Source organism: Petaurus breviceps, unplaced genomic scaffold (genome assembly GCF_028583685.1).
Source record: "Petaurus breviceps papuanus isolate PSGF00001 unplaced genomic scaffold, PetGlider_PUasm1.0 551, whole genome shotgun sequence".
In the NCBI taxonomy this organism is placed as follows: Eukaryota; Metazoa; Chordata; class Mammalia; order Diprotodontia; family Petauridae; genus Petaurus; species Petaurus breviceps.
Window position 1 is genome coordinate 2933712 of NW_027186372.1, and position 23397 is coordinate 2957108.

A 23397-nucleotide genomic window follows, 5' to 3' on the forward strand; every position below is an offset into this window, starting at 1 on the left:
ACTCACAGCAACCACCCAGCGTCCTGGAAGTGCGCTCCCAGCAGCTCCGGCCCCTGGCAGTCCTCAGCAGGAGTCCTTAGCAGAAAGTCCTGCTCCCAGCAGCTCCGGCTGCTGGCAGTGCTCCGCTGGGGTCCTAACTCAAAAAAAAAAAAAAAAAAAGGCAACCGCCACCAACTGCCAACCGCAGGACCGTTAGCTCGGCTTTTCACTTTCTCTTGCTCTGCTACGTCAGCACGTACATTAATATTGGCTTAATTTCCAGAACAAGGAGGTCCTCATTTCTATCCTTTTCCCTCCCTATATGCTCATTTCTGGAAGTCACATTTTAGCAAGGGTGTTGGAGGCAGCCCAGTGAATAGAGCATTGGGCCAGGAGTCATGAAGACCTGAGTTCAAGTCTTGACCACAGAAGAACCTGCAAAATTTTCATCACACCTACTAATGGACAGCAGAAGCAGCTAGATGGCTCAATGGATAGAGTGCTGGACCTGGAGTCAGGAAGCCTGGAATTCAAATTTGGCCTCAGACACTTACTAGCTGTGTGACCCTGGGCAAGTCCCTTCACCTCTTTTTGCCTTAGTCCACTGGAGAAGGAAAAGACAAACCACCCCAGTATCTTAAAAAAAAAAAAGGCAGGATGAAGGTGGAGGTGGAAGGGGGATACCTGGCATACAGCAAGCACTTAAATGTTTACTGATTTGTTGAGTGACTGACAGGTAATCAAGATATATAGGAAATTAACACAACAATACCTCAATACATAAGACCTCAAAGGAGTACATATTATACTCAATAACAGTTATAAGCCATATGAAATATTGCTCCAAATTTCTACCAAAAAGATATAAAAAGTGAAACAACTGAGGTTTTACCTCATATCCAGCAAATTGGCAAAGATAACAAAAGATTGGAATAGTCACTATGGGAAGTGCCTTGTGAAAAGAGACACATTCATACCCTCTTGGTGAAAGTGAATTGGGCCAACCATTGTGGGAATGTAGGGAGACTGAGATGCCCAATGTCACCTTTGATCTAGACTCTATTGCTGTGCATACAGCCCACTGAGGTCAAACATAGAGGAAAAAATTTCCATATACACAAAATATTCAAAATAGGACTTTTCAAAGTGGTAAAGAATTGGAAACAAAGTTAAGTCATAATTTTGGAATTTCTACACAAATTGTAGTATATAAACATAACAGTGATAGAATATTATATCATAAGAAAAGATGAATATGAAGAACTTCCCTAGAGGTTTCAGGGTGGAGTCTGAATGATTACTTAGCAAGAATGTAGTAGACAACAGTCCTGCTCTGGCATCATTTTCTTTTTCTTTTTTGCTTTTTGGAGGGGGAAAGGCAAGGCAATTGGGGTTAAGTGACTTGCCCAAGGTCACACAGCTAGTGCGTGCTAAGTGTCTGAGGCCGGATTTGAAACCAGGTCCTCCTGACTCCAGAGCTGGTGCTCTCTTCACTGTGCCACCTAGTCGCCCCTCTGACATCATTTTCAACCCTAAGATTCTATAATTCTGCATTTGCAGCCTCCATAGCTGAGGCCATCAAGCTTCCCTCCTGAGTAGCATGTGCCCAGCCTCTTCAGCCCTACCCTGTGCTTAGGGAGCTATTGCTGTTCCCTGACCAGGCTCCTTCACTGTCTGCATCCTATGTCAGGGGCACTTTCTCTGGATGGAAGGAGGGGGATCCCAAACAAAAACTCTGGTCCCCTCGGCCTCTTCCTTGTCACTTGCCCAGGGGTCTGCCATCAGGAACCAACCATCACCATCAACTTGTATCTTTTGCCTTTTTATTTTTTTTAAGTGCTGGAGCAGCTCCTTCCTGAGCTTACGGGACTGCTTAGTCTTCTGGACCATGAGCCCCTGAGTGAAGCTGCCTTGGAGAAGAAAGTGGCTGTCTCAGACATTTTGAAGAACCTACAGCCTCTTTCAGGTCAGTCCACCTTCCTCTCTGCCTGTGAAATCTCCCCAGCCAAACAGCTCCTTCCTCCTCATAATTGAGGCTGTCTCATTAATCAATGTGCTGGCTCAGCAAATAATCACTGGGCATCTTCAAGAGCCCAAGGGCATATGGAAAATCATTGTGGAGATGGGTTTCAAGTTGGGCTTTAAAAGATGAGTAAGTGGAGAAGGGCGAAGGGCCAGCTTCTAGGTGTCAAGATTAAAATGAATCAGAAGGAGAGTAAAGAAGTGTTCAGAGGATAGTCTGGTACTCCTGTATCTGGGGCATCGAATGATGGAGGAGAGTCAGGGCTAGAATGCCACTAGAGGAATCTGAACCTTACTTGATAAGCCGTAGGGAATCATGGAAGATTTTTGACGATAGCATTAATGTGATCAGATCTACGCCCATGAAAAAGTATTATTCTGACTGGGTTGTGAAGGATAAGATTTCAACAAATAAGCATAGGGGTGGGAAGACCCATTAGGAAGCTATTACAATAATCCAGATGGGAGATGAAGAGGATATATCTGCTAGAATAGTACTGATGAAAATCCTGAAGAAACGGATGGGAGGGATATGGCAGAGGCAGAATCTGTAATTTGGTAACTGATGAGGTTTGGATGATGAGTCAAAGTTACCATTCAGCTGCCAACATGGAAATAGGGAAAGAGAGAGTGATGGTGACATACACGGTTCTCTAGGCCTTGGGGCTACTCAGAGGTATACGCCGCATGGCCTGGCCCGGCCTGTGAAGGGCCTTATTCTATGCCATGTCTTGATTTTATATCTTCTGCTACAGATTATCTAGCTTCTAGTCTCCAGCATAGAGCAGTTTCCCCCTTCCTCTCCCAGAATTGTAAACTAAAAATAGATCATGAAGGATCTCACCATTATACCTTTTATGACCATTCTTTAATTTCAGAAGGTCTCTTGAGATGTGCTGGTCTGCTTCGTTCGTGGGCTCAGTCCTTCCAGGTCCAAATGATGGATTCTAACTGGGAAGGCCCCGTTCTGGGTCTCAGGTTTTTTCTCTTCTATAAAGTGAAGAGTTGGGCTTCAATGGTCTCTGAGGTCTTTTCCTTCTCTAAACTCTGTTACTTCTAATAAACCCAGTGAAATGAGATCCCTACCATTTACTGTCTTGCTGAGCAATGACCTTCCTCTCTCAACTGAAGGAATACTTTAGAGGACCAGCTAATTCAGTTTCTCCATCACCTCAAAACACAGTACCCCAAGAATTGGCCAAGACATGCCCATTCTTCACAGTCCCTGCTCTCATAGATAAAAAGGAGTAAGACTGTGATATATCAAATAATAGCTTCCATTTAGTCAGCACTTTACAGTTGGCAGGGCAGTTTCCCAATAGGGTAGGATAAATAGAATACCAATTAGAATAGGTTTCATTATTCTTATTTTTCACATGAGTAAATTGAGGCCCAGAAGCAGAAAAAAAAACAGGTTACTGTTCTATGGGGTTCAGTTTATCATATATATATATATATTTTTTAAAGCAATTGGGGTTAAGTAACTTACTCAAGGTTACACGGCCAGTTATTTCTGGGTGTGGTGCTGCGTATCTGAGCCTGGATTTGATCCCCAGGTCATCCCGACACTGGAGCCGGTGCTCTTACTCGCTGAGCCACCTGGCCGCCCCTAAGCAATTGGGGTTAAGTAACTTGCACAAGGTTACACGGCCAGGTGTTTCTGGGTGGGTGCTCAGTGTCTGAGCCCGGATTTGATCCCCAGGTCATCCCGACACTGGGGCTGATGCTCTTACTCTCTGTGCTACCTGGCCGCCCCAGTTTATTATATTTAGAAAGAAGAAAAAACTAAAGGGAGATATATATGTCTTCATATATTTGACTGTTATGTGGAACGGGTTTCAATTTACTCTGCTTGGCCTCCAGAGCAGAGACAGCATCAGAGAGTAGAAGCTAATGAAATATGAGGGAGCACAGTCTCTAGTTGTGTGAGCTTGAGTGAGTCACTTAACCTTTAAGCCTCGGTTTTCTCACCTCGGTTAGTAATAGTACTGATCTTACAGAGTCATGGTATTTATCACATAAGATAATGTAGGATAGAGGGCTTTATAAACATTAAAGTGCTGGGTCAAGGTGAGCAATTATTATAATTCTTTTGACTCTCTATAGGGGTAAACATCCTATTAGAGCTGCCCAAAAGTGAAATGACATTGCCTTCAGCAGTAATAAATTCTCCATCACTGAAGACAAGGTCTGTGAGTGGAGTCTGGATGACTGCTTAGGAGGAAGAAGATTCCTGCTTAGGCTTGGGTCTGGACTTAATGACCCTTTGAGGCCCCTTCTCGCTCCCATACCCTCCCAGCACTTGGCAAACAGAGGCAAGACTTGAGCCCCAGGTATCCTGATTCAAAGATGGAAGCATCTTTTCTAGGATACCAAGTCAGGCCACCTCTGGTTAAAGGAATGTATGTGTACTCAGGTCTGGTCTTACGCAACAAACTAAAATCATAGACACCTAGAATGTCATTGCTGAAACGGGCCTTAGAAAGTATTTTAACGAATCCTCTCATGTTACATTGGGGAAACTGAGGCCTAGAAAGGAAAAATCACAGGCACCAAAAGGTACATTATTGACAGTAAGGACTGGAACCTAGTTCTGCAGTGTGTTTTCCACTGCACTAGGCCATTTCCATCCCTCTAAACCCCCTGTGTCCTATTTGTCTGTCTGATCCCTGGTAGATGTGGAGGGAGGGTTTCCTAACCTTATTCAGAGTCTGGAGGGGAGCCTCTAACTCTTAGCCTAAGGCAATAGTGAGAGGACTTCCTCTTCTTTGACCATTTACCCTTCTTTGCAGGAAAGGAGATATCTTATATGTATATGAACACAGCAGACTTGCACTCTGGACCTAGCTTTGTGGAGTCTCTTTTTGAAGAATTTGGTATGTATTTCATGCACATAACTCTTGCCTCCCTCTGTGGCTCCCTGAAATGCCTGGGTAGTACCTGCCTTATCCTTTGTCTAAGAGTATGTCAGAGACAAGTCAGAGCTGAGAAGGACCATAGAGATAGCCAGTTCTAACCCTTTCATTTACAGAGAAAGAAAGTGATGCTGAGAAGCTCAAGTGACTTGTCCAAAGTTACATAGCAAGTCAGCAACAGAACCAGCCTTAGAAGCCCAGGCTTCTGGCCTCAAGTTAAATGTTCTTTTTATTACATAGCACTCCTTGTGATTAGCATCTAACCATTTGAAAGAGTAGGATGAATTCAGGATTTTTAGACATGTTTTTTAGGACTCAAGGAAACTTAGGTTGAGTTTGAAAGAAGAATGGGTATTTATTTGGTTCACCTCAGGGTAAACTGAGGGACAAATATTGGAGCAGCTCAAAGAACCCTCACCTAAAGAGTCAAGAAGTGTCTTTGGAGTCAGAGGACTTCAGTTCATACCCTGCCTCTGACCCTACCTTCATGACTATGTACCAGTAACTGAAGCCAACCATTCCCTGGGTTTCACTTCCAGCTCATACAAGGCCTTGAGTACCGTGTTCGGCATACAAAGATTGACTGAAAAAATAATAACATTTACATAGTGTTTTAAGGATTATAAAGAGATTTCTGAACAATTCTGAGGGGTAGGTATAATATAGCCCCTTCTTTCAAGCACTAGCAATAGAATGGGAGTTTACATTCAATTCCAAGTAGAACAGAAAGGGACTGGTGTGTGTGTGTGTGTGTCTTTGGTATCGCCATGCCTTAGCTCTATAAGTCTGGCACATGGTAGGCAATTAATACACGTTAGTTGATTGTTGATTGATTAAACATATGCAAAAATCACTGTATTACAAAGGAAAATGAGATCAGAGAAAAGTAAAACATTCTAGGCAGAGTGTTAGGAGAATCCACCAGGGGGAAAGATAATTTTACTGGGATTTATGGAGGGGCAGAGTTGCTCCTTAGAAAAGATAATACTTGATTTGGACCTTGGAAAAGGGGAAAGACTTCAATACACAGAGATAGGGGGTTGGGAATCCATTTCTAGGCTTTGGTGGGGGCAGTGTGATCAGACATAAGAGATGGGAGAGAATGGGTTGGAGGGTAGACCATGTGGCTGTAATATAGAATATATGAAGGGGAGACATAGCTATGGTGGAATACAAATGCTTTCATTAGTTGATTCAACAAAGCTTTTTTTTTTTTTCAGAGAGCTGTATTTGGTGCTAGAAGAAATAAAAATTTAGATAAGGCATGGTCCCCATCCTTAAGATGCTTATAGCTATGGTTTAGTGGGAGGATAAGATGTAAAGATGCAATCCTAACTATATAATTATAATAATTATTATAATATAGATATGCTATTATAACAATAACTATATTATAAGTATTATAATATGATAACAACTATTATAATATTTGTTGTATTATATGTTACATGCTTCAGTGAGGCATGCTAACCGTCTCCTGACAGAGAGCTGAATTTTTTAAGGTTGCAGACTGAGTCATATTATTTTTTGGGAATGGCCAGTGTTGGAATTTGTTTTGATTTCTTATGCATATTTGTTGCAAGAGTTTTCTTTTTTTTTTTAATTGAGGGAAGTTGGAGGAAGAAAAATAGATTTGTTAATTGAAGAAAAAATAAAATTGGCAAGGTACAAAACAAATTATGTGAGATCAAAGATGGAAAGTCTTTCTAAAGGTCAGGGAAGCCTTCATGAAAGATGTGACATTTTATCTGAGATTTAAAAGACGGAATTCATACCAGGCTCAATCTCTGTCTAATGGTCTGAATCTTCCCTAGACTGTGCGCTGAGCAACCTTCAGAACATGCATGAGGATGACGACAGAGACAGCCTGGAGCCAGCAACGGGCCCGTTCCCAAGAAAAGTGAGTTAGGGACTGGAGTGATTTTGGTGCTGGTCTCTCCCTTTGACAGTAACGATGGACCCTAGTTCTGTCTTTGGGAGTAGGGCTAGCTGCGTCAAACCTGAACTCATAGTGTCTCAGAGCTAGAAGGGCGACCAAAAGGCACCTAATCCAACCCATGCCAACCTGAGCAAGAGTTGCCTCTCCGATGTCCCTGACAATCGATCGATCATCTTGAAGATTTCCAGGGATGGGAAGCTTACTATCTCCTAAGGTGGCCCATCCCATTTGGAGACCACTTTATCAGGAAGTTATTTTTTACACTGAGCCGAAGTCTTTTTCTTTGCAGTTTCCAGTCATTGTTCCTACTTCTGCCCTATGGGACCAAGCAGAATGAGCGTAATTCTGTTTTTTAAGTTGAAAGCCCTATAAGCACTTTAATGCAATTAACGTCTTTCCTTCCACCCCCTCTTATTTTTTCCAGGCTAAATGTTCTCAGTTCCTCTCAGCAGACTCTCTGAGACACGGCAAAGTCTCCAGTCCCCTCATCATCCTGGCCCTCCTCTGGGCTATGTGGGAGTTTGTCCACTTCCTTTTGAAGGAAAGAAGTGATGCCTGGAGTGGAACACAATACCCTATATGGAGTCTGACTCGGGCAGAGGACTGCAGATTTAGTGATTTAATCCTTGATTCTTTGTGGCACAGTGGATAGAGTGCCAGGCTGGAAAAGTCAGGAATACTTAGCCTCCTGAGTTTAGATATGGCCTCAGACTCTTATTAGCTGTGTGACCCTAGCCAAGTCACTTAACCTTGTTTATCTCAGTTTCTTCATCTGTCAAATGAGCTGGAGAAGGAAATGGCAAATCACTCCAGTATCCATGAGGAGTGGACACTACAAAAACAAAACAAGATTCTCAATACAGTTCTTATGTTAATGTAGCTTGAACTCAGCATAGCTTTTTTAGCTATCATGTCACACGGCTGGCTTTTGTTGAGTTTGCAGTTCTTTAAGACCCTGAGAATATTTTCACAGGAACTATTTTCTGACCAATCTTTCCTTGTCCTATTCCCACACTCTCTATAAGGGGCAGCTCTGAAATCCTCCCATGGAGATGCTGTGATTCCATGGACCTGAGCTCTCCTCCCATTTCATAGAGTTTAATCTTTAGGCTGAAGGGTTATATTTACCTTCTACCTACTTTGGCCCTGTGACCTTGGACAAATCATTTCCCCCTTTCTTGAGCTTTTGTTTCCTCATTTGTTGGGTGGGGATATTAATCCCTACCCTGCCTTCCTCACAAGGTAATTGTGAAGACTCAGAGGATCTTTGGCAAAGACTTTTGTAACTAACTATAAAGGCCTCTAGAAATAGAAACTTTTTTTTATCATTTTTTAATTTACCTGGGGATGGATGTGTTGTGAAAACAGGGGCTCCCTGGAGATGGAAGGCCATGATCCAGATGAATAACCATATCAGAGCAGTAGAACGTTCCTGGGACTGGGAGCTGGGAGATCGGGGTAGTCCTTGGTGCAGTCACACTATGTGACAGTGAGTGAATCACTTCCTCTCCCCAGGCCTTCGGTTTCTATTCCATAAAATCAGTGTCATCTCTAAATTCCTTCCCAACCAGTGCCTTCACTCTTTTGTTTCCTGTTTATCCTGCATATAGCTTGTTTTGTATGCATTTGTTTTCACATTGCATTTTCTTCCCCACTCGATTGTAAGCCTCTTGAGGGCAGCAATTTTTTCTTCTTTTTGTATCCCTATTGTTTGGCACAGTGCCTAGCACAGTGTAACTGCTTAATAGATGGTTATTATTTGGTTGATTAATTGATCCCTAATGTGCCAAGGTCCTGCCATTCCTGACACCAAGTTCTAAATTTGCATTGGGGCTGGCATTCCCATCACCTATCATCTCCCCCCTCTGTCATGTCAGTCTCCTTTTCTTTGCTTATATTATCTTAATCTTTATTTTTTCCCTTTAGTCATCAGATCTTCCTCCGCCTCTTCCCACTAATCCTCCTCCGGAAGATGACTATGAAGAAGCCCTTCCTCTGGGTCCAGGCAAGACGCCTGAGTACATCAGCTCTCACAGTGAGTCCACTAGGTGGTGAGGGGGGTCAGAGACATGGAGAGAGAATAATGGGTAGTGATATTAATAGAATGGTAGCGACTGGACCTATGATTTCAAGGGAGATACTATATGAGGGGACTCCATCTACTAATGCAGGTCAGTACCTTCTCTGCAACTTAAACTCTTGAGAGTTATTTAAATCACTGAGAAGTTGAATGGCTTTGCCAAGGGGTCACATAGCCACCGATTTTTCATTCATTTCTAGCTTGAGAGGTTAATGCCCAAATAATAGATACGCATCATTTTTAGAAGTGGTTTTCTCTATCAGTTTCTCATGATTTTATTGGTGTAAATATAGAAATGTTGAAGGGGAGGAATAGAATAATTCCAGAGCAGTTCGTGTCAGTCTATCGTGTTTTTCTCTAAGAGCATCTTGCTCATCATTTCTTTTTTTCTTATTTGAAAAGCCACCAGTCTCCATCTCATTTTATTTTTTTCATATTAAACATATTTTCACATTAGTCACATTGTAAAAGAAGAATTAGAACCAGTGGGAGGAACCACAAGAAAGAAGAAAAAAAGAGCTGCTTATAAAGTACAATAGTATTCCATTATAATCATATATTACAACTTGTTCAGCCATTCCTCAATTGATGGGCATCCCTTCAATTTCCAATTCTTTGCCACAACTAAAAGAGCTTCTGTAAATATTTTTGTATACATAGGTCCTTTTCCTTTTTGTTTTTTATCTCTTTGGGATATAGACCAATAGTGGTATTGCTTGGTCAAACGATGGTTTTATAGCCTTTTGGGCATAGTTCCAAATTGCTTTCCAGAATAGCTGAATCAGTACACAACTTCACCAGTAGTCCATTATTGTTTTAATTTTCCCACATCCCCTCCAACATTTGTCATTTTCCTTTTCTGTCATATTAGCCAAGCTGACAGGCATAAGGTAGTACCTCAGAGTTGTTTTAATTTGCATTTCTGTCATCAATGGTGACTTAGAACATTTTTTCATACAACTATAGATAGTTTTGATTGCTTTGAAAACTACCAGTTCATATCCTTTGACCATTTATCAACTGTAGAATGGCTCTTATTTCTATAAATGTTTTCTATGTTTGAGAAATGAAGTCTTTATCAGAGAAGCTCACTACAGTTTTTTTCACAGTAATGATTGCCAGCTGCGTATTTCCTCCAATCATCCTGTTCGTTCTTGTTCTCTCTGTCTCTGTTTCTCTCTTTCTCTTTTCACCCTGTCCATTCTCAAAAGTGTTTTGCTCCTGATTTTTACCTACCCCAAACTGCCCTCCATTCTGTCAGCTTCCCCCCCCCCCCCCCCCCCCCTCCCCACCCCTCTCTCTTTCCCCCAATTCTTATCCCCATCCCTTCCTACTTTCCTGTATGGTAAGACAGAGTTCTACACCCAATGGAGTGGGTATATTATTCCCTCTTTGAGCCAATTCCAATGAGAGTAAGATTCATGTGCTTCTCTCCCCACCTCCCTCATTTTCCCCTCCACTATAAATTCTCTTTCAGGCCTCCTTTATGTCAGATAATTTATCCCATTGTACCTTTCCCCTTCCCCTTCTCCCAGTGCATTCTTCTTTCTTATCCTTTAATCTTTTTTTTTTTATAATCATACTGTTAAGTTCAATTCACATCTCTGCTTTCTGTCTATGTATACTCATTTTAAATGACCAAGTTTTTAGGAGTTAGAAATATCATTTTTTCCATGTAGGAATATAAAGAGTTTAACCTTATCAAATCCCTTATGTTTTCTCTTTCCTGTTTACCTTTTTGTTTCTTTTGCATCTTGTATTTGAAAGTCAAATTTTCTATTTAGCTCTGTGCTTTTCATCAGGAATACTTGAAAGTCCTCTTTCATTGAATATCCATTTTTCCTTTTTTTTTTTTTAAGCAATTGGGGTTAAGTAACTTGCTCAAGGTTACAGGGCCAGTTATTATTTTTGTGTGGGTGCCGAGTATCTGAGGCCAGAACCAATCCCGGGTCTCCCGACACCGAGGCCGATGCACTTACTCACTGCGCCACCTAGCCACCCCTGAATGTCCATTTTCCCCCAAAGATTATACTCAGTTTTCTGGGTAGGTGATTCTTGGTTATAATCCTAGCTCTTTTGCTTTTCAGAATATGATGTTCCAAGTCCTCTGATCCTTTGATGTAGAAGCTGCTAAATCTTGTGTTAGCCTGACTGTGGCTCCATATTATTTGAATTGTTTCTTTTTGGCTGTTTGCAGTATTTTCTCCTTGATCTGGGAGGTCTGGAATTTGTCTATAATATAACCAGTTGTTAAATATCTGTACTGAAAAAGAAAAAACCCACAATGAACAGGTGAATTCATAAGCAAATTTTGTCAAATACCTCCTCTACTATTTCTCATTCTTTCTTTTGAGTAAACAGAGTTTTCTTGAAATATCATAAATATTACAAATATCAGACTGAAAAAGAAAATTTCCAACTCCATGTATGAATATCTACAAAAATATTAGAATATATATATAATATATTGTATATATAATCTATATATTAGAATGTGTATATATAGTACTTTTAAAAACATCCATTTTGATCAAGTGTGGTTTGTAATTGGAATGCAAGTGAAGTTGAATAACAGCAAAGTGATATAATGTATCAATAAGAAAAAAGCTAGAGTTACATCAGATAGAGGCTGGAATTTCTTTTAAAAATTATTTGTTAAAAACACAAATATAAGGAGAAAACATTTTCCTTAATGCAGTAAAAAATACAAAAGATAGTTTGAAATGATGAGTTCATATATTCAATGGAATAACATAAGAATTCCCATTATAACATTTATAAAACTGGGCTATCTACTTTTTCTACTTCTTTTAATATGATAACAGATGTAACATATAGCAATAAGGCATGAAAAAGAAACGAAAGAAACAAATATTGGAGATGAAAATTAAAATATCTTTATATGCAAATGATATGGTTGTATATTTAGAAACCCAACAACAAAAAATTTTGAAATGAATTACTTCTGCAGAGTGGTTGGGAATAAAATAAACCACAAAATCATTTGCATTTCTATATTCATCCCAACAAAAATCAAGAGACAAAACCACTTCTAATCGTTACAAAATGTATCTATTATTTGGGCATTAGCCCATCATGACATACAAGTATGAAATGAATGAATAAGTGAAAAAAATTTTCAGTGCTAACTGTGTGCCTGCTGGGAATAAAAATGGAAAAGCCAAGACAGTCCCTATGCTCAAGTAGTTTGAAATCTACTAGCAGGAAACAACAGAAAGTTTCAACTGCAAGTGATATGGAAAGACCCATTGAACCTTAGGGTACAGGGGTAAAGCCAATATTAATACATATTCCTACATGGAATCAATAAAGTGACAGCTTCATAATGATCTTGACAGATATTAAAGAGCTCAACATATAGAAAGAAATCCTCCCACTCATGCTTAGGTCAAGAATATATGGGGAAGGGCAAATGGTCAATTCTTTCCAACATTATTAACATAGCTAGAGCAATAAATATATAATCATTAATGTAGTCAATGTAAAGCAGATGAAGTTTTAATGTGTAAACATGATGTCATGTCTTGATATCACCTTTATCAAGTACCAACACCCTTCTGAGTCAGAGTCAGTTACTCAGTGGGCTCAGAAAGTAACCCCAAAATAGTAAGTGAAGAAATTTTCTTAAAACTTCATAACATTGTAATCAACCATCATTTACATTTTATATGGGATGTAATAACATCACTCATTTACTCAGCACATGCTTTAACTTGGATGATTGTAGAGTAGGCAGGACATCTATGGAAAACTGTACACTAGCTGTTTACTATTTATAGACTAAGGTTTCCCAAATCCAACTCTTGTTTGAGTCACTACAAGTCAAAGAGGGAGGGATTTAGGAGAGAGCCCCTATAATGAAACCTAGTTCATGTAAGCCTAGAGTTCAGCATGCTGGACCATGGGTTATAATACTATGCTCAATGATTGGAGAAAGGCTGATGAAATTGTGGTTAATTAACATAACAGTATTATGTATGGTATCATAGAAATGAAAAATATAAAGAATTCTAAGAATTATGGGAAAACATGACAATTAGGCAAAAGGAGGTCAGCAGAACCAGAAGATTAGCAGACTGACAACAATTCTATGAGGGGAAAAAAAGAAAACTCCGTTTTCTAAGTATACAGATGGAGTTATGAAAGGATGCAGAGGATGTTCACTTTTGTGTTTAGTTTAATGTTGCTAAAATTGTACAAATTTGTTATTTCTCTAGTTGATTAAGATATAAAAGATTTGGGGGTTTGGTTGGGTTTTTCCATGTTTGGTTTAGTTTTAATTTTCATTTCTTATAAATATTTTTGTAGTAATAGTAAGATTTTTAAACAAAAACAATTTTTAAAATTGTTCACTGACATAGGAATCAGGAAACCTAGTCCTGAATACTGATTCACCTACGAACTCAGTGTGTGGCCTGGAGCCAGTCCCTTCCACTCCCTGGGTCTCTTTAAGAAGAGAGGACTGGATTGGATGATTTGAGGTCTCTTCCTAATATGACATGCGTGGGTGCCAGTTCAGAGGGATTCAAATGAAACAGAGCAGCTCTAGGTCCACTTTGTCTCCAGGCTCGGTGTCAGGGGAGGAAAGGAAAGGGTCATAATCAGTTCACATCATCAGTACCCTTAAGCTATTACAATTCTTCAGTCTGAAGAACGTACTAGAATTGTCCTCCCACCGAGGAAGCAGCGAGGCCAGGCTCACAACAGCCCCAGGAGTGGGAGAGCCATAGGGTCCGAGAGGGGAGGGACTCAGGAAGAGAGATAGTGGAACCTTTTCCAGGGTGGAAGGCCCCAGTTACGTCATACAGTATCCTTCCTGTCAGATACTGCCTCTGGATAGCGTTGCCAGGTGTCCAGAGGTCTCCTCTCAGAGCAGGGATTGGACACAATCCATTCCCTCTCTTGTTCCCTACAGTATCTACCTCCCACACTTCTCTAACACTGTCTGTGGTCAAACGAAGTCTCTGCTTAGCTTCTTAGCAGTGAATATCCTTGGATTTAAGGGCTCTTGGGTCATAACAGAGGAAGGAAGGGTCCTGGCTTCATAACAAGCTTTTGCTTCTTTCTACAGCTGAATGGATGACATGGTGGAGAGAACCATGGACTTGAAGTAATGCGACTTGAGCTTTAGGTCCATCTCTGACACTACTTAGTGACTTTGGGCAAATCACTCTCCATGTCCACAATGTTAGGCTCTGGCATAGTGTCTAAAGCACTGGATGTGGAGTAAGGAGTCATTACTACATTCAAATCCTGCCTCAGACACTTGTTAGCTGTGGGACCCTGGGCAAGTCACTTAACCTTTGTCTGCCTCAGTTTCCTTATCGCAAAATAGGATAATAATAGGACCTAATTCCCAGGGTTTTTGTGAGGATCAAATAAGACAGATTTGTAAAGCATTTTACAGACCTTAAAACCTATATAAATGTTAGGTGTTGTCATCATCACCATCATCATTATTATTAATTATTCCTTCCCTGTATAATCCTTGGTATACTCATCCATAAAGCTCTAGTATACCTGCTGACTTCACAAGGGTCTTTGGAAGCATATTATTTTCTTTTTTAATCTTCCCTTTTTGATTCATATGAAACTATTAAGAAATAAACATTTTCCTGCCTAAAATGCTTTCTGAACCTCATCCTTGAAGAAATTGTGTAGAAGGTCAATTACAAAATACACTAAGGCCTTGGGGAAATGGATTAAGTGTGATAACTAAAATTAGAACAAAGAGAAGCTCTTGTCTAGTTAACATCTTTGCATTTTTCCCCTTCAAAGGATTGACCCTATGACCCTTTCCATACAGAAAGAATGATATACTGATCACAAGGAGCCTCTCTCTGTCCTAGAAGCCTATGGTCTAGGAAGGAATCTTTAACTGATTATTGTAGTTGTTTTAATAGAAGATTAAATGATTTGTATTTTAGAACATTAACTCTAAACTGTATTTCAACATATTGCGACCTTTTCTTCAAGAGTCTTTTTTTTTTTTTATTTTGTGCCACAAATTGTCTTGGTAGAAAGATATCCTGGGAAAGGGGATGGGGGAAGTCCGTGATGACTATGCTAGTTTGGACATTTCTCTCTGAGCTAAAAGTGCTTCAATTTAGAATGTTAAATAAATTTTTAAAGAATTTCTGACAGACTTGTACCACAATGCGGAATGTACAGTTATCCCTTCTACATTGTGCCTTTCCCCATCATGGTTTTGATATATTGTGACTTGGCATAAGAAATGAAATGAGAATTTGGGGAGGAGCTTTGTGGAAGCCACAGATGACATGGAAAGGTTGGCAGATGACACAGAAAAAGTTTAGATACTCCAAAATGCATAAATATATATATATATATCAGTATATAATGTCAAGGAAAAAGAGGAGGAAATCTGCAAAGCTGGATGACTTCTCTGGTATAAATGGAGGGCAAAAAAAATGCATGCAGATTTTCCAGATCATGACGGCACCATGCCCTAACCCCCATGATGTGGAAGGGATAACTGTAGTATTAATAGTTTTTCTTCGTAGATCAAATGAAAGAGGGGCATGATGGAAAGAATATTGCACTGGGAATCAGGAGAATTCTACTTGTAGCTCAAATGCCTTATCTAATGTATTTTCAGCTCTGAAATTCCTTGTGCTGTGTTCTAAGGTATCTTCCGTCTCTAACATTCTGTGTTCTAAGGTGACTTCCAGCTCTAATGGTACCTAAGTACCCTCTAACTTCACCATTCTGTGTTCGAAGATGCCTTCTAGCTCTGATATTCTGTGTTCTATGTTCTAACATTTTGTGGTTTGATGTTCTATGTTCTATTTTAAGGTACCTGCTAGTTATAGCATTCTATTTCTAAGGTGTTTTTTACTTCTAATATTCAGGGACTTTTGCCTCATTTTTCACACCATTCATTCTTACAAGAGGTGAAAAATGCTCACAGACTTTTCATTTGCTGTGTCAGAAGAGAGAATACTGAGGTTCTTCCCCCAAATGAGGAGTTTTTTGCAAATTGAAGGGCTTCGTGATTGAACCCAAAGAAAAAACATTGTTTTTTTCAAACACCCCATCTGTGTTCCCCAGAACAGGAGATGTTGGTAACGATTCTTCTTGCATGCCTCCTATCTTATGTTGTTTTTGCCTTTCCTGCAGATGGTTCAAGCCCACCCAACTCCATTGAGGATGGTTACTATGAGGATGCAGACAGCAGCTACCCTGTGACCAGGATCAATGGGGAACAGAAGAGTTCTTGTAAGTGCCAATGTTTTAAAAGCCCTTCAGTCACTGAGCATGTGGATATCTTCACGCCCAGAACTGCATTTGTGGTATATAATCTCCAAAAGTGCAACACGCCTATTTACTAAAAGTGAGTCACTGATGAAGCACCAACTCTGTTCAGAGCCCAGCTCTAGTTCCAACTCCAGAAAGTCTTCCCTGGCCCCTCTAGCTTAAAGGCAGTCACTCAGTAAGCCTTTTTTTAAAGAGCCTACTATGCCAGCCACCGTGGTAAAATGCTGGGGAATAGAAAGACAGACATAAGACAGTCCCTGCTCTCAAGTAGCTAATGATCTAAGAGAGAAGACAAAATGCAAATGACTGTGTACAAACAAGTTATATGCAAAATAAATAGAAACTAATTAGTGTCGGAAAGGCACTAAGAATTAAGAGGGATTGGGAAAACCTTCCTGTAGAAGGTGGGATTTTAATTGCTACTTGCAGCTAGTCAGGGAAGCCAGTAGGCTGAGATGAGGAGGGAGAGCATCCCAGGCATGGAGACAATCAGAGAAAATGCCCAGACCTGAGAGATAAAGTGCCTTGTTTGAGGAACACCGAGGAGGCCAGTGTCACTGAATCAGAGCATACATGGAGGGTGGTGGGGAGAGGTGTAAGCTGCTAGGAGACTGGAAAGGTAGGGCTGGGGGCTTGGTTATAAAGAGCTTGGAATGCCAATGAGAGGATTCAATTTTGTATTTGATCTTAGAGGTGATGGGGAGTTCACTGAGTGGGGGCATGGCATAGTTAGATCTATAACTTTAGGAAAATTACTTTGGTAACTGAATGGAGAATTGCCTGGAGTGAAGAGTCTTGGGGCAGGCTGACCCACCAACAGGCTGTTCCGTCTGGGTAGGAGGAGATGATGAGAGTCAGGCTGGTAACAGTATCAGAGGAGAGAAGGGAATATATTTGAGACATGTTACACAGGTGAAATCAACAGGCCTGGGTGACAAAGTGAATGGGGAGTTTCAATCTCTTCTATGCACTTACCACATTCTGACTCTATGGCATTTTTCATAATACTTTACTGCAAAGCTGTGAGCTTCATTAGGATGGTGACCATATCGTATTCACCATGCTGAGAACAATGCCTTGCACGTGGTGGGAGTTTTAATAAATCTTAATGCTCAGTCATGTAAAGTGAATGAAACGAGTCTGAATGTGGACTGATATTAGGCAGATTAGTTCCCCTCTCTGAAGGAATCTTCTCCAGCTATATAAGATGACCAAGTAGGTGGGACTGAAATGATATGTACGGTTTCTTCTAGATTTAACATTCCACGCTGTGATGTGCTTTCTAGCTTCCACATGCAATATTCTTTGCTCAATCCTGACATTTCTGTATCAGAACCTAAGCCTCAGTTTTATCATCAGTAAAGTGGAAATAATACTTGCACTGTTTACCATATAAGATTACAGTGAGGATAGCATTTTCCAAATCTTATTGTATTGTATTGTATTGTAATCAATGAGATTCATTATTGTTGCTATTGTTCTAATAGTCTTTGTTCTAAGGTCCCTTCAAGTTCTGTAATTCTATGTTCATGATTCTAGGCGCAACATCTCTCGATCCAAAACTCCACATTCTGTCCAGCAACCCCAGTCCTACACCTTTGATGCCTTGAGGGCAGGATCTGTTTTTCTTTTTCTTATTTCTGTCCCTGGTATTTACACAGTGACTAGCACATAGCAGGCATTTAATAAATGTTTATTGCATTGAAGTAAAAGAATCAGGTGCTTCCCTGGTCTGAGGGGATCCTAAGAGTAACTCGGAATTTCCTTTGCTTCATTCAGATAATGACTCAGATGCCATGAGCAGCTCTTATGAATCCTATGATGATGAAGAAGAGGATGGAAAAGGGCAGCAGTTAACCCACCAGTGGCCCTCCGAGGAAGCCTCCATGCACCTGGTGAAAGACTGCAGAATCTGTGCCTTCCTGCTACGGAAAAAGCGCTTTGGCCAGTGGGCCAAGCAGCTGACTCTTATCCGGGACAACCAGCTGCTGGTGAGATAGAGCGATTTAGCGTGCATATGGATAGGTGACTTGTGTGTGTGTCCACACACATACATGGCTTGTGTTGGGCACATATGCATGCATGTGCACATGAAGTTCTAGTCATGGAATCTCTGCTCGGCCACTTCTGGTGACCATATAGAAGACATTTTCCCTCTCTGTACCTTACTTTCCTCATGTAATACTTGTGTTACTTACCTCAAGACTTTTGTGACAAGTGCTTTGTCACCATAAATGCCATAGAAATGAAAATCCTTATTACTGCTATACTTCTAAAGATCTATTTCATTGGATTTGATACTGTCTTTGCCATTATAAATCGTCTTTTTTGAGTTGCTTTAGCTCAGAGTTCAACTTGTGGTCTGAATTTTTTTTCAATATTTTGATACCTATATTTAAGAATACTTGGTTTCTTTGATAACCCTATATATTTTATTATTTATTTACTTTGTTTATTCAAAGACATTCTGAGAAGGGGATCCAGAGGCTTCACCAGACTGCCACAAGAGGTCCATAACACAAAACAAGACTAAGAACTTCTGCTTTAGTTAAAATATTAAAATCATTCCCTGATGGCCAGACCTTGGGTGATGAGCCTCTTCTCTATTCTGTTAGTAAGCTGAGAACCAGAACTATCTCACATAGTCCATCATCATTGGGCTCATCCTCAAATTCTTCCCAGTATGGCAAAACCAATGAGAATCCGGGAACCTTCAAATATCCTTTAAGGATCTGGGTTCTCTTCATACACTGATGAGGCATATAAGGAAGATCGAATTCATGAAACCATCAATATTTTTATTTGCAGTAATTCCCCGTTGTTCCTCATGCCTCACTGTGGCACAGACAAGATCTTGGGTTTTCCAAGGTTATGCCAGTGGAATGTAAGCTCTGGCAAGTCCTTCCAAGCTCAAAAGCCATCAGAAATGGCCTTGGCAATGCACTGTGCATGTCTCATCCAAGGACTAGCTCAGCTAAATGTGGAAAGGCTCATCACCAAAAGGTTGGCTATTAGATGATACATTCTTTGGCTCTGGCAGCTGATGAAGCAAATAAAAATACAAAATGGCCCTCAGTTCTGGGTAGCCCCTCTTCTGTTTCCATAGCAACATAGCTATGTCTCCCATAGCATAGAGAACAGAAAAGGAGGCAGTTTTTAGACTATGTACAAACAGGAATTTAACTGTTTATAATCTGAATATGTGATCTTTGTCCAAATGCTGAATTTTCATGGTATCAAGTAATATTGTTAAACTATATGTGGTGAAAATGAAAGAGGTAATGGGTCCCTATCTAAGGTCAGTAGAGATGGTGTTCCTATGTGTGATGGTCCTGCCTGGATTGGATTGAGCTAGACTGGACAAATTAGCTACCAAGTGTACATTAGTCCCTGGGGCGGGAGGGGGGGGCAGTGTTTAGGATGGAATTGAAGGGTTTCCCAGGAGTCCTGAATTACGCTTGGACTCCTAGTTACAATCTCTCTTTGTGTGTAACTACTGGGGAGCCAATGTGTAGTGAGTCTGATCTTCCTGTCACTTTAAGATATGACAATGGCCCTGAAAGTATGCTATACCTCTTTCTTTCTCCCTTTGTCCTTTCTCTTTTTCTCTCCCCCCACCCTCACTATCTCTTCCCCTCCTTCCCTCTCTCTCTTCTCTCTGTGTCTCTGCCTCTCCAGTGTTACAAAAACTCCAAGGACCACCAGCCCCACCTGAAGCTGGCCCTGGGCATCTGCAATGTCATTTATGTGCCCAGGGATGGACGTCGCAAGAAACATGAGCTGCGCTTCTCTCTGGGCGGCACAGAGGTCCTGGTTCTGGCTGCACAGAGCAAGGAACAGGCTGAGGAGTGGCTGAAGGTAGGAGCATCGCTCTGCTTTTGTCAGGCCGAGCTAGCTCAATTCCCTAAAAGTGGGGGAAGGCGTCTTTTAAGCATGTTTGGGTTTCCCAGACACTGAATTGGCAGTCAGACCCAGGGCAGGAATTAACCTGATCCATTATATTCAACTCAACTCAGTTCATGATCCTTACTGAGGGAAGAGAGAGGAATTGTCTGGGAGTACTGAAAGACTCTGGTAGTGTTAGGAATCAAACAGCGCTGGACATCTGATAAAATCATAGACTGTTACAGTGTGAAGGACTCTAGGAACATAGAATGTCAGCAGAAAGGAACATAGGATATAATAGCATATAAAATCTGGAGGGGGACCTTAGAACATAGAATCGTGAAACTAGAAGATAACAGAGAGGTGATTATGAAATCAAAGCTCCTCATTTTATAGAGAAGGCCAAGGATGCTAATTGACTTGCCTGGGTTCACATAACTAGTTAAAGGTAGAGCCAGGACTGAAATCCCAATATCCTAATTTCCATTCAAGTACCCTTTCACTCCACCACACTGCCAGTATCTCCCTAGAAGCCCAGAGAGCCTGTGGCTCTCCCTGCTCTCATGGTCCTATTAAAACACTGCAGCTTAGAGCCACTTCTCTTTTAATCTCTCTGTGGTAATCTGCCCACTGGATATTTGATTTTTTCTCTTTACTTTCTCATCCTTGGAGTAAAAGAGAGGTGAGTTGGATAAATTTGTAAGGTTGTTTCCAGCTCTGATGTCCTGTGATTCTATATTAGTCTAGAATTAATGTAGCTGGGCACGACAGTTCTTCCCCTTGGGCCTCAGTTTCCTCCTTGGTGAAATGAAGAGGTTGTATTAGATGAGTTCTGAGTCCCCTCTCAGTCCTGAAGTTCTGTATTTCCATGAGACTGCATGGGGCACTAGAAAGACTCCCAAAGTGGGAGGCAGGTGGGACCTGACTTCTAGTTCCTAAATTGCCACTAACCAGCTGGGAGACCTTGAGCCAACCACTTCTCTAAGCTCCAGTTTCCTCCTTTATGAAAATGAGATCATAATTCCTGCCCTGCCTGCCTTGGTATTGTGAAAATCAAATGAGACAATGTGTGTGAAAACTCTTTTAAACTGTATGTGCATGTGAGACATGATTATATTAAACCATCTGTTTCACAAGGCCCCTTGCAAGAATACCAGTATCACTCAAAATCCTTCCAGTTGGGGCATCTTTCTCTCTATTCCTTCCCCCGACATTTATTTTTAGAAAAGATGAGAATGTTTCATGTTTATTCTGGTCCTTTCCACAGGTTATCAAAGAGGTGAGCAAGTCTAGCAGTGGAGCCGATGGAACAGAGGAGCCCAAATCCCCAGTTTTACAGTGCAAACTAGACCTAGAAAAGGTAGAGTCTCTTTTTGGGTGACCCCTAGCTCTCCAAGGAAGCTCATTGCTTGAGACAAGAGTGACTTCATTCATTGAGTCATCTATCAAATATTTGCCAGCTGCTCAAAATGTATAAATCACTGTTTATTCTGACAAGCACACAAAGATACAGCATCATCAGATTTTGAATTGAAGAGTTCCCTAAGAAATCAGCTGTTCTAATGCCCTGTTTTTGCAGATAAAGACATCAAAGGCAATAAAGGCTAAATAATTTGTCTATACTCACAAAAATAGTCAGTAGAAGATCCAGGACCCTTGACTACAGATCTTTTGCTCCCTTCACTAGGCCAGGCTGCCTTGATTTATTTTTAAATTTAATTTTTATTCTGAATTGAATACTATGTGTATATATATATTTCCTTATTTGTGAGTTTCCATAATAGTTTGCCTTGGTTCCTTATGGAGCTCATAGACTAGTAGTGGTGAAAAAAGCATGGATACAAATGCCTCTGTGAGGAGCATAAGAAAGAAACAATGAGCTATGAGAATTCAGGGGAGGAAAAGATCACTTTGGGATGGAAGGATCGGAAGAGATTTCACAGTGGAGTTGGGCCTTAAAGGAGGAAATTTTTTTTTCTTCTTGATATTAATTTACCTTTTAAAATTAATTAACATTTATTTTATTTCTCTCCCATCCCACTCTGCCCCAGGAGAGGGGGGGGAAAGCCCATGACAAATATACATAGTCAAGGAACACATTCTCGCATTGGCTGCTTCCAAACATGTGTGTCCCCTACTTAGATAGTTCATGCCCTGTCAGAAGGTGGGTGGCATTATTCCTCGTTAGTCCTCTCATTGCCCTGATCAGAGTCTTAAGACTTAATGAATTGAATTTGCTCCCCTGGAAATGAGGAGGTGGAGAGAGGAATACCTAGCAATTAGAATCCAAACGGACATGTAGAAACTGGGAAGATGTGCTAGAGATTATAGATGAAATGCAATAAGGATAAAATATAAAGGCCTGCATTTGAGTTCAGAAATAAATCGATTCCATGCCCTGTTCTTTTTTGGGCCACTCGAGGGTTCTTTTGTTTTTTGATAAAGTCTACTTCTTCCTGTATAACTTTTTCTTGTTGCTTATAATTCTTCCCTCTGGGGCCAGGCAGAAAAAGTATGATCTCACTTCCAAAAAGATCTTCATGAACTGCTGTGTTGTGTTTATGTGTATTTGTGTGTGTGCATGTATGTGTACACACACCCCCCCCTAGTGGCCAACCTTTTCATGATAGCATTGAGCTATTCTAAAAGGAAAAAAATCATTTCCCCCCCTCTATGAGCCTCAGTTTCTTTCTCCTTAAAAGGGGATTAATAGTTGACTACCTGCCTCATAGGATCATTATGAGGAAAGTACTTTGTGGACCTTTCAAGCGCTATAAAAATTATTATTAATAAAAATATATAAATAAAAAATAATAAAAGTTATTATTGTTTTTTATTAGCTAGTTTAGTCCTCAGATGATAGAGCCCAAGGTCCATCAATGGATCCATACTCAAAGCCTTCCCACTTTGGTAGGGTCCTGGGAGAGCTTGGGGTCTTCTAACAGGGTGTGAGAAGTGACCATCATGTGACCATGACAATGAAAGCAGGACTTCATTGTGGGGGTAGAGGAGAGGATGAGGAGTGAATATAGTTGACAAGAGAATGGGCACCTCACCCGTGTTCCAACTGTTTTCCCCTCTTGCAGAGATTATCCCCAGACAAGCAGACGTCAGACTCTGACAGCATCAGCACAGGGGAAGGGTATTCAACCAATAGTCGCCGTGAACCAGGAGACTCTGGTAAGAGCCTCACTCTTTTCCCATCTAGGTAATAGATCCCCTTATGGGAGGGTGTGTGTGTGTGTGTGTGTGTGTGTGTGTGTGTGTGTGTGTGTGTG

The 23397-nt window shown here is 40.7% G+C and overlaps 1 protein-coding gene across 1 annotated transcript in view; it reads left to right on the top strand.

Annotated features, from left to right (window-relative positions):
- AFAP1L1 (actin filament associated protein 1 like 1) overlaps positions 1–23397 on the top strand; it is a 76080-nt gene that overhangs the window by 31235 nt on the left and 21448 nt on the right. Inside the window, exons 2-10 of the mRNA XM_069102335.1 lie at positions 1817–1945; positions 4794–4877; positions 6731–6816; positions 8782–8890; positions 16097–16195; positions 18014–18225; positions 19913–20092; positions 21387–21479; positions 23206–23299. Coding sequence (XP_068958436.1) covers positions 1817–1945; positions 4794–4877; positions 6731–6816; positions 8782–8890; positions 16097–16195; positions 18014–18225; positions 19913–20092; positions 21387–21479; positions 23206–23299 — 1086 coding nt within the window. The remainder of the gene's footprint in view (positions 1–1816; positions 1946–4793; positions 4878–6730; positions 6817–8781; positions 8891–16096; positions 16196–18013; positions 18226–19912; positions 20093–21386; positions 21480–23205; positions 23300–23397) is intronic.